This window comes from Triturus cristatus, chromosome 3_1, assembly GCF_964204655.1.
Source record: "Triturus cristatus chromosome 3_1, aTriCri1.1, whole genome shotgun sequence".
NCBI classification, from domain to species: domain Eukaryota; kingdom Metazoa; phylum Chordata; class Amphibia; order Caudata; family Salamandridae; genus Triturus; species Triturus cristatus.
This window is the reverse complement of record NC_140583.1, coordinates 653,804,767-653,821,362: the sequence shown is the minus strand read 5'-3', so window position 1 is coordinate 653,821,362 and position 16,596 is coordinate 653,804,767. Positions and strand designations below refer to the sequence as shown.

The 16,596-nt window shown below is 46.1% G+C and overlaps 1 protein-coding gene across 1 annotated transcript in view; it reads left to right on the top strand.

Moving 5' to 3' along the window:
* LOC146860745 (uncharacterized) overlaps nt 1-16,596 on the top strand; it is a 317,920-nt gene that overhangs the window by 5,759 nt on the left and 295,565 nt on the right. Inside the window, exon 2 of the mRNA XM_085646168.1 lies at nt 1,929-1,994. Within this exon, the coding sequence (XP_085502294.1) occupies nt 1,929-1,994 (66 nt within the window). The remainder of the gene's footprint in view (nt 1-1,928; nt 1,995-16,596) is intronic.

The following is a 16,596-nucleotide window of genomic DNA, read 5'->3' as shown; positions in this document are numbered from 1 at the left end:
TGATATACCCTGAAACCAGTCCCAGGATGCTTGTTTCCGGTCCAGGGAGGACCTGGCCTGGCAGTTCGGTCTGGACTGTTCCCATGAGGCACAGGGTCAAGACTGATTTGATTTGCATATGGCTGGGTCCAAACTGGGGTGAAGTAGTGGGCAAAAGAAGGATGGATTTAACCCAGATCTTTTGACTGGGGGAGAATGTTTGCATTGTCAGCATTCCGTCCATCATTTGTTTGCTGTGGGATGCTTAGACTGACACTGCCTGTCACTGTGTGAAGGAGAAGCTGGCACTGCTATTGTCTGTACTTTCCATTTTCTGTGTGCAGCTACTGCCAGGGCTGTACCTGTGTGTGTGGTAATCGTAGACTGACACTACGTGTCAGTGTGAGAGAGAAACTTGCACTGCTGCTCTCTGGCCTGTACATGCTCCTTGTGCGGCTATTGCCAGGTCTGTACCTGTTTGTGTGTGGGAAGCTTATACCAACACTGTGTGTCACTGTGTGAGAGGGAAGGTTGAATTGCAGCTGTCTGTCCTGTACATGTGCTATGTGCAGCTACTTCCAGGACTGTACCTGTTTGTGCGTGAGAAGCTGAGACTGACACTGTGTGTTCCTGTGTGAGAAGAAATCTGCACTGCTGCCACCTGTCCTGTACAGGTTTTATGTGCGGCTACTGCAGTGCTGTCCTTGTTTTTGTGTGGGATGCTTAGACTGACACTGTGTGTCAGTGTGTGAGAGGGAAGCTTACACTGCTGCTGTCTGTCCTATACATGTTCTGTGTGCAGCTACTTCCAGGACTGTACCTGTTTGTGCGGGAGAAGCTTAGACTGACACTGTGTGTTACTGTGTGAGAGAGAAGTTTGCCCTGCTGCTGCCATCTGTCCTGTACACGTTGTGTGTGCAGCTTCTGCCAGGGCCGTACCGGTTTGTGTGTGGGATGCTTAGATTGACCCTGTGTGTTATCTTGTGAGAGGGAAGCTTGTACTGCTTCTTTGCTTCTGTCAGTCCTGTACACGTTCTGTGTGCGACTGTTGCCAGTGGCTGTACTCGTGTGTGTGTGTGTGGGAAGCATAGACTGACACTGAGTGTCACTGTGTGAAAGGAAAGCTTGCTATGCTGCTTTGCACTTTGCTCTATTTCTCTCTCCTCCTAAAGTAACATCTTCTCTCTGCTTACATTCGCTTCTGACTTTCTATGAGGCTACTATTCTTTGGTGACAGCGTTCTTTGTATTTACTACAGTGAAACGGGGCCTCCATCGCTGCCACAGGTGTAGTGCCTCTTCTATGGCTAAGGTTATTCTGTGCTGCTTTATTTGTGATTTGCTTGCTCTACGAGGACAGCTTACACTGCTATTGTCTGTGCTGGCCTGAACATGTGTGCACTGGAAGCTTTCACTGATGATACCTGCGCTGTATGAAGTCACTATGGTTGCATGTGTTGGAGCTGTTGTGTGAGCGAAGCTCAGGGCTGCTATCTGTGCTCTACCTGTTCTGAGACTGCTTTTGTAGCTTTTAGTGCAGCTGCCTGCACTGGCTCTGTGCTGTGCAGGGTGTGCACTGCTTGTCTTATATCTGTAACGCGCATATGAGGGAAGATTGTGACGCTGCTGCCTGTGTAGGATCTCCTCTGCATGCAAGGGACGCTTTTCGGGTTGTTTCAATGCTGTATTTGCTCTGTGTGTGTGAGGATAGATTCTTTTGTGCACATGTGAGATACCATTCCCCTAGCGCTGACAGTGCTGCCCCTCTTGTGGGTGCAGAGGAAGCGTCCATGGGTGCTGCCTTGCTGCACCTTTTCCGTGGGTGTTACTGAAGCTCTTTGGGGTCATCCCTTGCAGTACATGCTCTGTGAGGGACGAGTGAACCACGGCTGCCTGACGTATACCTGTATTCTGTTATATTTTCTGAACATGCCAATATATCACTTTTAGGGCACCCTGCTGCAGCTGGCGCTGGCTGAACCGTCAATGCCCACCAAGAACGAGGCCCTAATAAAGGTAGGCTTGTTGACACAACAACCTCCGTCTGGCACTTAGGACATCGGCCATGGCACAGGCGGACGTCAAAAGATGGGCCTGGAAGTGGCTGTTAGGGAGCCGTTAGAGGTCTTGGCCTAGGAGGTTAATGGAGAGTAGAACACTAAGCCCCGTTTGGTCTTGAGCTTTCTTGTTCTCAACTCACGTGTCTGTTCTGATGCAATGTAGTTTAGTAGTGTATGCATGCAACATTTCTCAATTTGACGTAAGTCAACAAAACAATTCTGTAATGTTTGATTTGGATTTGCAAACTAAGCTATGCAGTTCGCTCCATACTTCATCTGTAAGTGAAATGTGTCTGGCAATGACGTTGTGCATTGACGGGCTTGTTTGGGTATGAGGGTATCTGCCTTGGACTAGCAGATCATGCTAAATTAAAAGCCATGATTTAGGTACGCTGGCAGAGTTCTTTTGGGGCAAGAGGTTACCAGAACTGGAATGAGAAGGGTTATGGCAGGTCAGGGTCTATAGAAGTCTGTGGTCCATGGTGCCCTGCTCTAGTGACTGACGTCACGCATTAATTCCCGCTTCCTCTCCACTTGCTCATCCCTTTCTAGCAACAGGTCAGGACGTCTCCCTGAAGTTTGAATAGAGGGACAATTCTACTTCCACAAAGGGATGCACTCCCATCTCTCCCCAATGGATTTGCAACCGCTCTGATATTTGTTGATAATTTGGTTCATATTTAATACATGAAAGATTAAATATTGTTAACAAAAATTTAAATAATTTTTGTTGAAAAGTTCTCGACACTTCACCATGCATTGCAAATAATCCATTTGTCAGACGGAATTGCATGGCATATTGAGAAAACAAATGCATCAGCTATTCGTGCTTGCGGTCAAACCCTCCCCCTTCAAGCGCCAAGCGATGTATTCACCAGTACAGAGACACTCACAGAGGAACGTCACTTCTGGGAGTGGGGTGGGGGGGTCATGTGACTGTGTTAGGTCATGTGTGTTGTGGCATCACCCTGGTCATGTGCTAGTCACGTGCTAGTGGTTCTACCATGTGGTTAGAGCTATGCGACAGCCCTCAACGAACTAGAGCCCCTGGAGATCCAGTACTAATGATGTGCTGTAGTGGAGTATGCCCCATTTTTTGATGGTTAGAATACATATAAGGAGCCCCTAAGAAAACATTCAGCATCTAGGATTTGATGCAACTGATATCCCCTATGAAGGGCTCCAGCAGCGACAGCAACGCCACGAGTAACGATGGTATATATATTCACAAGTTAAAGGACTATGACAGCAAAATGGTGTTGGGTGCCTTATACACAGAAGAGTTTAAAAAAACTATTGGACGTTCCGCACAGGGTAGACAGGGTTGAAAAGATTCTGAAACGGAAAGGGAGCAGGGCTAACAGACAGGCCTCTGTCACGTGAAGGGGGTGGCCTGAGAAATGTAACAGTTAGGTGCTGGCCAGCGAAATGTAACAGTTAGGTGCTGGCCAGCTCCCTGCAGGGTGTGTGAGCACGGGGGCTCTCTGAAGGCGACAATATGGAGACAGCGTCATTTTATATTACCTTGCCATCCAACACTTTGAAGGACATGTTCCTGGAAAATCATATTTCTAATTATACCATGAAACTTGCAAAACCTGTGGGCCTAAAAGGGGGACTAGGAGGTAGCACTAACCGAAATCCTTTACCCAATAACGTGGAATAAATTTACAATGCTCGAGGCCAAATTTACTATAAAGTGTGATCAGGACCCCTTGAGTATCCACGCTGGCTTTCCTCACAGCTATTACCCCAGTGTTGCGCCTGTTGTTGAGGCCATCAACAAATCCATAGCCAGCATCGAAATGTATTTGAATATTCAGCTAGTTTTAGATAACGTTAGAAGGAAGGTGTGTCTTAAAGCTCCAAATCACGATACAGAGTTTAGCTGTAGGGGTAAATTGAGAAGAGTTTTAGGCACAGTACAACATATAAAAAGCCAGGTAGAGTTGGACCCAACGTGCCCTGATATTAATGGATGGTTCTGTACACATGTATATAGTGACATGTAGAGATGCAGAGGATCGGTAATAGTTATTCACCATTGTTAAGATGGGTTCAGGTTAAGGGAGAAAATAACAATGTGATTAATATTCAATAAATCAAACCTGACTACATAGCAAATTTCTAAAAACAATTTTTATGCTATTTTGGTCATGATCTTTGAGGATCAGACTGAGCTAGTGTCCTTTAAATATGGAAAAGTTATTGTTAAGCTTCATTTAAGGCTGCAACGTGTCACAGAATATTAAGAAGTCATCATGGTGATCAGGAAAACATACGGTGACCCTGCTCTGTACAGGGTCTATTACAGTGCTTAATTTGTGCCGGTGCTTTCCGGGGCTTAGCACCGGCACCTATTTATCAGGGCCGGGTCTACATAGCACCATGCGTCTGCAACTCTGCACGTCACCACTCATATGGCAATGTGAATGTGGCATAGACTAGGTAGTATATTAAAATTAAATTACCTCCTGCCCTAAGAAGTTTCGCAAAGTGGGGGGGAAGTGGCTAGAGTGTATGATTTAGGGGTGTCAACACGGGTGGAGGGAGTGAGGTGGTTGGGGAGGGGGTGGGAGGTTGTGCTGATCAAGGTCAATGAATGTACAAAATATCTTTTGATGCCAGTTCGCTTGGATGGTTGTCCATGTACTTTTGTATGTTTCGTTGGAAAAATAAAAATTTGCTTATCAAAAAAAAAAAAATTTAATTACCTCACTGACTCACATATGATCATTACTGTCTGGTGCAGACCGTCCGAGTCTGACTCATAATTTAGTTATTCCAATATGTCTGATCAGATCAGTCCACATCACATGATTCAGACGTGACCATGCGCATATCGATTCAAATTTGCTTTAGGCGTCCCTTAGTTCAGTGTTGCTGCTGGTGGGTGGAAGTCCGGGACACTGATTGGGTAGGGGGCTATATTTGGTTCTGCGGGGGTAGGGCTCTGCAGCAGGCAGCTTGTGCGACGTGCGTAGATCTTTTTCAAATGCCACGGCCCGGCACACCCGCACTCCGCCACTAGTCATTGCCGGTTCAGGTAGTTCGACGTCAAGTGCAGGCAGCAGCCTGCCTAGGCCACCTAACGCATAAAGGCAGGCAGGCAGTACCAGTGCTGGCCCCGCCCGTCCATCACCAGTAACCGTAAGTACTGTAGCAGCCATTACCAACGCTGTTTTTTTTTTGTCTTGAGCTTGATGGGTGGTGTGACACACTGCGTGATGGCCTCCGGCGTGGTAGGCTAGGTCCGGCTCCCGCTCAGTTCCACATCGTGACATTCCACAATGAACAGTGATGAAGTCCGGCCCGGGGTTTAAGTTAAAGGCCCTGCACCGGCCCCTGCCTTTCTTCCAGCCTTCTCCTGGCCCGGGCAAGGCTATGTCATTGTATTTTCTTGCTGCACACAGTCAGGTGCCCAGTGCCGGAGGCATGATTGCTCAGGGCACGCCTTGGACTCGCATGAGTGAACTGTGAAATGAACCACGAGTGACGACTTCGAGTTCAAGGCCTGCCCTCAGCAATCATGCCTCCATGTCTGCACGCATGTTACATTCTGAATATATTTTAAACCTCCCTGTACATTGCTACTGTTTAAGATTGGTACTGTCTACTGCTTCCTACATGCAATAGCGTGAGGAGCAAGCCAGCAAGGTGGCCATCCAATACTATACCTAGAAAGCCGAGCTCGCTTTTCTGTCACCCATGAGCTTTCCCCAGTCACCTAAACTGTGCAACTAAAATGCCAAGCCAGTCAACTGTTGCGAGACCCATGGTAGGGGTCCCCAACCCCAGTGCCCTAGGCCTCGCAACCATGTTTTACTGCTACAAAGCCCAGGGGGAGGGTCCCGGTCCAGCCTCGCAGCCATGACCTATCGCTGGGAGGCCCAGGTGATGGAAAAACCTCTTGACCTACGTCTTGCAATCACTTAGTGCTTTAACTTGATGCCCACACAGCCAACTCAGCAATGTCCAGGGTAAGGATCCTCTCCTAGGCCTCACAGCCATTGTCTAGCTAGCTCTGAGGCCCATGGGAGCAGGCCAGCCAGGGTACCCCTACATTTGGCCTTGCATCCAACGGCAAGCTCTATGAGGCCCTGGGGACTATGCCCTCTTCGTGGACCCGGACCCATTAGCTATAACCCAGTGCTGCAAGGTCCAGGAAGGGGAGGGCAAGTGAATGGAAAGGAAGGAGCCCTGGTTGTGTGCTGCAATGCGCAGGTGATAGGGATTTCCTCCCCTGCTCCTCTCAGTGATGGTTTTGCTCTGTGAGGCACACAACCACCTTACCCTGGGTCCTTTTACTGTGGCTCAGTAAAACTCCTCCAGCACTTGAGGCTTCTCTGCTGTTTACAGACATGCAATCCCTTGTGAATCGCAGACAAGTGACAGTACCGATAAAATAAAAATAGGCCACGGGTAGAGGAGGATTTTCCCAGCATGGCTGAAGGCTGACTATATGAACAAATCAGAGCCATCACAAGCTCGAGAGGTCCCGCCTCTCCCCTCGCCCTTCTTAAAATTATAAAAAAAAGAATACTTCGCGTTTCGCTGGCTTTTGTGCATCGCATTGTATGCGTGCATTAATTTGACTGACGTTATTTGAAATTTGTAATTAATAATCAATCATACACCTGAGAACTCTATTTTCACTTCACTCTCCATTTAATTTAAACTGCACATTGTACATTTCAGGCAGCTAGAATGTTACTTTTTTACGATACTGCGTTTTTTCTGTACTGAACTGCATAACTGAGAGAGGAGAAGGTAGGGTCCTGGCTCGTCAGCCGCACGTTCTTACATAGAGCTCCAGAGCTTAGACTCTTCCGTGGCTCGTGCCCTTATACGGCTTAAGCCAGTGCACTGTAGGCAGAGCTCGAGGCAAGGGTAGACGCTGAGTGGGTAAACGCCATCTACGCTGCAGAAAACTGTCGGCTGTCAGTGAGTGGCACCAGTGCTTAATTTTAGCCTGTGGTTTCCGGTTCTCGGCACCTGATTGCCAGCACCGGGGCTTATGACAGTCTGCCACATGGTGGCAGTGTCTGACTAATTTAGGTTTGAGCACAACAACAGCTCTATTAGTTGAATTTACATTTTCAATGACTAATACTCGCCTCCCTAGCCATTCTTATAGCGTTTGGGGCATGGAATACTATGATCTGTCACACTTGGAAGAGTGTGATGGTTAGTAGTTGTGTTTGAAGTGTCATTGGCAGCTGGCAGGAGCAATGTGTGGTGCAAGCTGCAGTGGCCTCTCGAGGACAGCCCCGGCACTTATTTTACAAATTAAGCACTGGTCTATTACATATACCAGGCCAGATGTGAAGGGCAACAAATTCTTTCAAAGAGCCCTTGTTATGTACGGGGCAAGATATGGAGGTTTTTTCCATATTTAGTTTAGAAGAGCTATTTCTTTCTTAAGAAGAGGCTATGAAATTGAAAACCAGACATTAAAGTGGCATCCTCCAACTTTGCCCAGGATGTACTGGGATCTGTGACTTCTGCTGTTGCCAAACGCATGAACAAAGAACCCCAAGAAGGAGCGGGACTTGTGTACAGGCCAAGCACAAGTATTAAAATGAAGCGAAAGTCTTTGAGATGTATGGGCCCGGGGGCTCACTATGAAAGAAAGGAGGCGATCTTCAAAATGCACTCACAAAAGAAGATCCGTTACACACAAGACACACCAGCTAGTGTAAATATTTTTTTTAACGCAACAACCTGAAACATGGCCTTCGTACATTGAGCTTCAGGAGAATGTGCTAAATCGGAGTTAGATTTGTTTTCTCTAAAGACCATGCAGACCAGTATCGAAAACAGTAGTTTCATGGAAGTATCGCTTCTAGCCTCTTTGACACTGTTGGTGCGGATAGAGTTTTTTGTGTCAGGGCCCACGGATATGTATCTTAGCCTCAACAATACTCTGCTGCATCTTCGTAAAATCGTAAATGCAGACGTGCAAACATACCTGCTGCCGCTAAAGTGGCGATGATCACTTAGCCCATCGCGACCATGTTTAATCGGGTGAACATTGCCCTTGGCAATTGACTCATCATGCAAAGTGAGAACATGTATGTCTACAGAGTATTCTAAAATATAGCAGCAACGCCGTAGACACACAGCTTTCAGCAGAGCTCTTCTACAAGGATAGGATACTTATGCACATTTTGAATACAAGGAGCTGGACGGTGACTATCATGGTTTTGTAAAAAGAGCACTTTTCGCCACCCGCAGTAGCCAGTTTGGCCTCCTCAGGCATATACATTCAGAACTTTTCTTCCAAGATAAACTGCTCATCAACGGTATCGATCTTAAGAGCAAACTTAACTGCAACAAAGACTCATCAGCAGGGATGCGAAACAGTATAAACTGGTCATGTTGTCTGCTAGTTTGTTTCTAAAGAGAGAGAAAGTGTCCCTAAATGTCAGACTGGCTCAAGCTGAAACCTTACAGCTATCGAACGTCAAGTACGTCATTGAAAAAGTAGCTCTGAAGATATTTAGCATCCCACCCGGTACCAGATTAACCCAGCAGGAAATAATATTTTTGGGGCAACTACAGAAACTTATTATCATAGATTTTGTCACCAACACAGCTTTGAGTGGTCTTTACACCTCAGACCCCTTTTAATTTCAAACATTATCACATCAAGTATGTGACGCTGTGGGGGGGCGCCAGAGAGCCCGGAATCAAGATGGCTACCTAATGGTGAGGGTCTGCGGGCCGGAACGATAATTTGGCATTTATTAGGCAGTGCTTAATTTGTAAAATATTAAGTGCAGGTGCTCACATTTTTGGGGGGAGGCCACACCCACTTTCTCGGGTATGCCCACTTCTCCAAGAGGCGGCACCCACTTCCTTTTTTGGTTCCACCCACATCCACAAGCCTCAACACACCATAGCCACCTCCTCACATCTTGAGTTCCGCAAGAAGCTGAAGACCTGGCTCTTCACATAAGCACCTCTGGGACCTCACACCTGCCCAAGTGCCTGGATACCCTCTCGGGTGATTAGTGTGATGTACAAATCAATATATCATAACATAATATAACAAATGGGAAGCCTATGAGAACAAATTAAAAGTGAGCTCAAATTAGAGAACGTGTGTAATTTTCAAAATGCAGATATAGGAAAGGTCATTGGAGTACTTGAGGCAGCTTTGCAAACTAAAGAGAATGTGCTTGTACTGTGATGTTTAAAAGATAGGAAAGGGTGAAGGAAGGAATACATTAAAGAAGGCAGCAACAAATGCTGGTAGGAACGGGAGTACTGGAGTGAGGACATATATAAGTAACGGATGAAAGGAGAAGGAAATAAGAAAAGAATGTGAAAGGAAGAAATTAAGGAATAGAGGGAGAAAGGAAGTAAATGATGTGTGATGGATGAATAGAAAGAAGAAATGAAAGGAGCAAGAGCAGCATAAGGAAGGGTTGATGATAAGAAAGGAGGACATTAAAGAAGAGGTGAAGGAAGGAGCAGGAAAAAAGAAAGTAAGGAAAGAATGTAGGAAGAGGAATAAATGCACCAGGGGAGGAAGGATGGGGAATGAATGAGGGTGTAAGGAAGAAAGCAAGAATGGAATGAGGGTTTAAGGAAGCAAGAGGGGAAAGGAGGCATGGCTGGAGGTGCTGAGGAAGAGAAAAAGGGAAAAGAAAAAGATGTGACAAAGAAAAAAAAGGAGGTCAGGGGAAAGGATACAAGTATGAAAGGTCCTGGGTCAAGTAGGGACAGAGAGAATAATGACAGTGTAATATTGCAAAGAAATTGAAAAACAAAAGATTAAAATACATTTGTGTGCTTACCATACCATGTATGTTTGTAAAGCACATATTCACCAAAGGGGGCCTTGACACAGAATTTAAAATGTTATCCAGCTTATAGGCACAAATTTTATCGACCTCAGAAAGATGAAAGACTGAGATGCATACCAAGATTAACATTTTTGATCCTGAGAACAAAAACTGATTCCTGGAGTGGATATAAAGAAATGTGCAAGAAGGAAAAATACAAAAGGGAGAGTGAGGAAGGAGAGGTCTGAAGGCAAAGATAGATACAGTAGACAAAGAATGTGAAGAGAAGTGAGGAAAGAAAAGATAGGGAGTGGAAGACTGGAGTGGACCATGATGAGAAAGAAAAAAGGAAAGAGGAGAAAGGGAAGAAGATGACAGACAGAAGTGAGGTGCATGAAAAGAGAGTGCAAGGGAAAGATGAGAAGGTGCAAAATGATAAGCAGTTAATGAGGGGAGGTGGTGATTAAGAGGAAACTGGATGTAGGGCAGACAGTGAAAGAAGAATGGAAAGAAGGGAAGCAGTAAGGTGTGAAGGGTAGGAAGAAAAGCAGATAGTGAGGAACAGCAAGAAAAGAGTACACCTCTGCTTTATTAAAAATAGAGTAATTAATTATGTAAAGTTGCGAGGTGACAGGGCTGCATCGTTCCTGGCCAGCCTCATGATTGCATAGCTGTGCTGTCCAAGACACACAATAGCGATTTTGGACACCCTATCACTGAGTGGCTAGCTTGGGGGCGTGCCATTTGCGCATGCACTGTGAGAGCACAAGCCATTGTTAGTTCTAAGGCCTAGTTCTTTCAGAGTGAACACAGTGCTCCCCCATTCTGGCAGACCAGACCCTGCCACCGATTTAAGGCATAATCTGTCTATTGCTTCTTGGCCAGAGCAACCAGTCCCTGGAAGGACGACTCTAGGAGAGCCAACATCGAGGCCAAGCTCACAAAGGCTTCAGATTTGGGGGTCCCAAACCCCATGTACGAAACACTATCGACTTCTGCCAACCAGGGGCTGGTAAAGTTAACAGACTTGTGATCTCGACCGTGCAGCTGCAGAAAATGGAGGACAAGCAAGGGCGGTAGGCGAAGCACCCGATTAACAGTAAGTGATGAGCCAAACCAAACTTTTTTTCAATGAGGCACTAAAGCCAAGCTTGTCCAAACAACGAGAAAAAGCGAGCCCGCAAGTGATGTGCAGACGCAAACTTTGAGCAAATGATGGGCTGAGGCATGCACTGCCTAAAGAGCTGAAACGAACTTTAAGCACATGACTGGAAACTTCAAGAGAACTTTGAGAGATTATGAGTCAAAGTGAATTTTGTGCGTGCAATAAATGTGCTAACGTCAACAACTTTGAGTTTGTCTTCACCTAGGAGTGCAGAGCGGTTCTCGGGAGCACAAAGGATGCTTTATTTCGCAATTTACATAAGTTAAATGTCAACAGTGTCAGTGCGCCTCTGGAGAGTGTTAATAATAAAATGTGTCTTATGTTTTAGCGCTTGCTGCAAAGTACTTTCACAGCTTTCTGGCTCACTGAGCTGCTGCCCTATGTGTGTGCGTGTCTCTCAACCACTTGCCCCCCAATAAATGTCTGGTGCTCTCTGCCGCCCTGGATGTTAGTCTGTGTTTTTAGAGTGTGTGGCCTCATTAACGCAACTCAGCTGTCCTGCTGGCTCCGCCGGGGCTGGGCATGTAGCGGCACGCCGAACGGGCCAGAAATCACTTACTTCGGGGTAACTTTTTTAGGGATAACTATCTGCTTTTGAAATAATATTGCAAAAGCAGGGGTTTCAAAGAGCCAGGCTACCCTACCAACTTTTCCCCCACACCCTAGGCACTCACCAACGTCTCCTGAACCACAAAATCATAGGGTTCTCTGTGAAACATCTCCCAAGATAATTTCTCCATCCTCTACTCCAGGAACGCATCTGGTGAGTCTGGGTGCAGAGTGATTCTCTGGAGCACAAAGGATGCTTTATTTCGAATTGTCCTTTCTTTTCACGTCATCGCGGCGCTCCCCGCCTGCCAGGGCGTACATAAAATAATGGCATGCCCTTTCGGGCTCCTGTTCCTTTTATGAAGCAAGTAAATCAAATGTATAAAAATTATACCTGTATGATTGCCGGCGCTCGTATATATTCACTTCTGCTGGACATTGTACAATGTTTATTGGCAGTCCTGCATACTTCCAGCCTGCCACGCCCCAGCTCAGCCGAAAGCCCGCATTCAGCCATTCCTCAACGGAAATGAAACAATGTTCCATGAAAGGCAGGCACGATCTGCTGCAGTGTCATCACTAACGTGATGATGCCACACATTTTCAGTATGCCTGGGCCAGGGTGGACTTCCTATGAGGACATACCAGGCAGCAGCCACAGAAGGAGAGCAGGCATTTATTTAAATAATTACCGGGCCATCGATCACCCGGAGGAGAACAATTGTATGGACACGGCCCGGTGAAATAAGTGCCGGTGCTGAGCACCGAAAAGAACCGGCACAAATTAAGCCCTGTTATTAGGGGACATCGTACTCACCTTGTGTGACCAGGCAGTGGAGGGACACCCCTATTGCAGAGGAGTGGGGAGAAGGCTCACATTTCGCTGACAGAGCCCTTATTGCAATGCCGTTAGCCAAGTGAAGAGGCGTGGCCTAGCTCTGGAGCAGGGATAGGCGAAGATGGCAGTGATGCCTGCGGTGTTGTGGGCGAGACCGTCCAGGAGTACGCAGTGGGAACAGCCTTTGTGGGCTGTGGAGATATGCTGAGATAGGAGCCCCCAGTGCAGCTCACTGTGCCCTGCCAGAGAAGCGGAGGAGGAAAAGGCGATTCCAGAGCAGAGATGAGGCGGCAGCCAGAGGTGAAAGCCAGCGGTCAGCAGTCGAGGTGGGACCTGGTGCCTCCAGACCGATGGGCACCAAGGTGATTGTGCCCTACAGTATATCCTACTGATTGAAGGGAAGTTGATTTGACAGGGGGGGGGGGGCAGAGGGATATCAGAGTCTGGGCTCAACCTGAGTCTGCTGAGGAACTGGTGGTCTGACGAGGATGCAGCATCTGATTGCATAGAGCCATGTGGGTGTCACCTGGAAAGATGTTGTGAGTACAGAGGCAGATGTGTTGGGGAGCATAGTCTGAGCTGCTTCTGCGGCATGACCTCTGGGGCCTTATCGAGGTTACTCCAAGAGCTTTTGTCAGACAGTTACAGCCTGGACGCCTGAAATCGAGCCATGGTCTGCTCCAGCAACAGTGACAGGTTTGTGTGACGCCTGAGAGGGCTGAAAGTGTGAGCCTTTGATGTTTCTGGGGAGCCGCCGGTCGGAGGCGTTACAACTGGTGGGGGTACCTGCGGACATAGACCTTATAACCCCATGACAGGGTGGTGGATCTGCTCTATGGGGGGTACCCCAGCTGACAAGTGGCCACACTGAGATTGGGTGTGCCACCCCCCTCTCTGCCGGTATGAGCAATTTGTCATTTGTAAACATCCCCTTGGGCATTAAGTGAACCATATCCTCCTATGCGTATAGTTACTACTTAACATCATAAATATCCAATGTGTTTTAATTAATCATGTGTATCTAATAATCAGTCTAATCCGTCATTGATTGGTTTTGCCAATGCTTGTTTGCATTATTTTGATGATGTGCAAAAACATGCCCCCTCATGTGTTTCTTCGGAAGCCCAAGCACGCATTAAAACACTTGCTTTGCGGTGCGTTTCAGCACGTTTCCTGCACGCTAGACAACGCCTGTCAAGAACACTATAAATAGCCACATCGCTAACAAGCGGCGCTTGGCTTCTTGTCTTCATGATGGAATGCTCCTGAGACACCTTTTGGTTCCCCAGGCAACAGAGATCGTCGCGTCGTGCTTCTCTGCAGCTTATCGGAACAGCTTTTCAATTCCAAGGATCGGTGCGTCGTTGCTCTTCCGCTCCATTCATCTGCTGAAAGCAGAGGATCGCATCAGCACAGGATTTTGACCTTGTGACTTGTGTAACTGTATAGCGCTTTTGACCTTGTGTCTTATGTAACTTGTGTAAATAAGGATATCTTTGTTCCTGGGCACATTTGAACTCGTGACTTCATTTCAAGAAGGAAATCATTGTTCCTGGACATATTTGAACTTGTAACTTGTTTAAATAAGAAAATCATTGATCTTGGGCACATTTGGATTATGCACATAATCCACTTGGCATATGGGGGATCTAAACTGATATTAGATTTCTTTATGTGCCAGTTACGAAACGAATAGACAATTGTTGTGTCACAAAATCGGTTCATGCCTGTTTAGCATATCCTAATGTTTAAAAATCATATCCTTATAGTAAAGACATTCAACACCACAACCAAGTTTGCATATAATAGGTGTCCCAGAGAGAAAAACAACTGTGTTTAATAAAAACGAACACATATTCTTCACAGAACTAAAAGAGGTGAAGACGAACTCCGCTCCTGCATTTAAGAAGTCAGATCCTGGCAGGTCCAGGAGGCAGACGGTGGCAGTGTCTTCTCTTCTTGTTTTTCTCTCGTCCCATTCCCCTTCCCCTTTGAGACAACTGCCAGGGCTCCTGTACCATCAGTAGCGCTGAGAGTTGTTCCAGGAGGGTTGAGGGTAAAGCATCGTCCCCACAGACGCTCCTGGATTTCAGGTGAGTGGCTGGTCTTACATGTGACAGGAGGCTGTTGTGTGGTACGGAGGTGCAGCCAAAGTGACCCTCAGGAACCTGATATACGGGCTATGTTTAAAGATTTAAAACAATCTCTCACCACAATTGACAATAAAATTGATTCTTTTGGGTGACAGGCTTGATCTCCTAAAGGATAAAGTCTTGAATCACGACGAGGGAATATGTCAGTTGGAACAGCGCACGTCTATGGTTGAGGACGATGGTAGCATGGTGCAAGAAAAGCTCCTATGCATGGAGAAAGTGCTCGAATTAATCTGAAGTAAAAATTAGGTCGAGGAGAAACAACATCGGTATCATGGAGTGCTGGAGTCCACTGCGATGACACGAATTGAGGATTATGTTGAACAAATGTTTGGCTTGCTGTTTGGATCATCTCTGTATACTGCGTGCATAGTGGAGCACGCTCATATATCGTTGGGCCCGAGGCCGCCACCGGGGGCCCCCAGGTGCCCTATCATTGCTCGGCTCTTGAACTACAGATAAAGGGACATTTTCCTCCGCCTCGCAAGGCAGTAGCAAACCACGTCGTATCAGGGACTTACAGTCTCTTATTATCCCAATTTTACTATTGCTGTGCAGGCTGCGCGGCAAGAATTCAGCCCTGTGAAGCGCTCGCTTCAAAAGAGTGAGGCTAAGTACTCCCTGCTCTACCCAGCGAAGTTACACATTTTCCATGCGTGTTAGACTGTCTATTTTTCTGATCCAAAAGCGGCTGTGAAGTTTGTTGAGGGTTTGCTGCAGGCTGGAGCTGACTTGAAATCTGTCTCTGGCAATGAGGACCCTAGCCATACTAGTGATAATGACTGAGCGCTTTAGATTGGATATCTGGGACTTGCGCCACTCCCGACTGGGGGCCTTTACCTGGGGGGTTGCATCTTGGGATGATTCATGTGTTGTTGTGTCATGTTAGCCGCTGCTAGCTATTGCAGGGGATGCTGGGATGCTTTTAGCCTGTTTTGGGGGGCTGATGTTGATGGAGGCGGGAAGTTGGGGAAAGAATTTCAACTGCTGGCCTTATTTTTCTGGACTATGTCTTCCTTTTCTCCTATGCTCTTTCTGACTGCACTAAAACATTTCACTATTTTCAGTAACAAGAGCAACCCTTATGTCCTTGTGAACCGGTTACGTACACTGTACAAAAACAATATTCACAAGGAACTCATTTATAAGCATTGGTCTCTTATGTGCAACATCTATCGTTGCTTTTGAATTAATCACAAAAGATGTCACAAAAATGACCTTAGTAAGCAATAACACTCAGAAAGTAATATTCACAATGAGCCCACAAAAAAACCTTTTCCTTTCAGAATCTACCAAACCTCAGCCGAGGTGGATTTATTTAATATACAATTTCTATGTTGCAGACTTGTTGTCCATATACAAAAAAGAAAATACAGATATTCCTAACAATGACAGTGATTTGTGACCCCAAGTGAAAGAACCATAACCACTTATTATGTGAAAAAGTGAAAAAGTTAAAAGGGTTATTGGAAAATTACAAGCACAGACTTTATACAATTTTTACAATAACTAAGTCCAAGCTGTCTCTATAAGTGTTGTCGACTGCGTTTCGACCCGTTCTAGATACTGGGTCTCATCAGGACTGTGTTTCTTGGGACTAAAAAGAAAAATAACGAAGTATAACTATGTAATTATGGACTTCGAAAAGTAATAATAATGAAGGAAGAAGAGGTTTGTGGGGCAATGCTCATGGCTTACCGGTTTTAGCTCATACATACGTCCATGTAGGATGCAGTATGGTATTGCTATGCTGGATGAATGAATCTGACCAGACCTGGAAACAGGGAGTATAATATTTCAGTTCTTATACTGTGCACTCATGTGTGGGGATTCTGGAACAATAATCCCCAACATCTAATATGTTCCAGAATCCCCACACATGAGTGATCAAAACCTTAGGAATCTATAATTCGTTAGATTCCTTGATAACAAGAAGATTTATATTCTAAACTGATACGTTCGCATAAAGACAAATGAAAGTAAGTGTGGCCTATAATTACACCTGGGTGATCACAAACATTTTTTTTTATGGAACACAGTATAAGAACTGAAATATTATA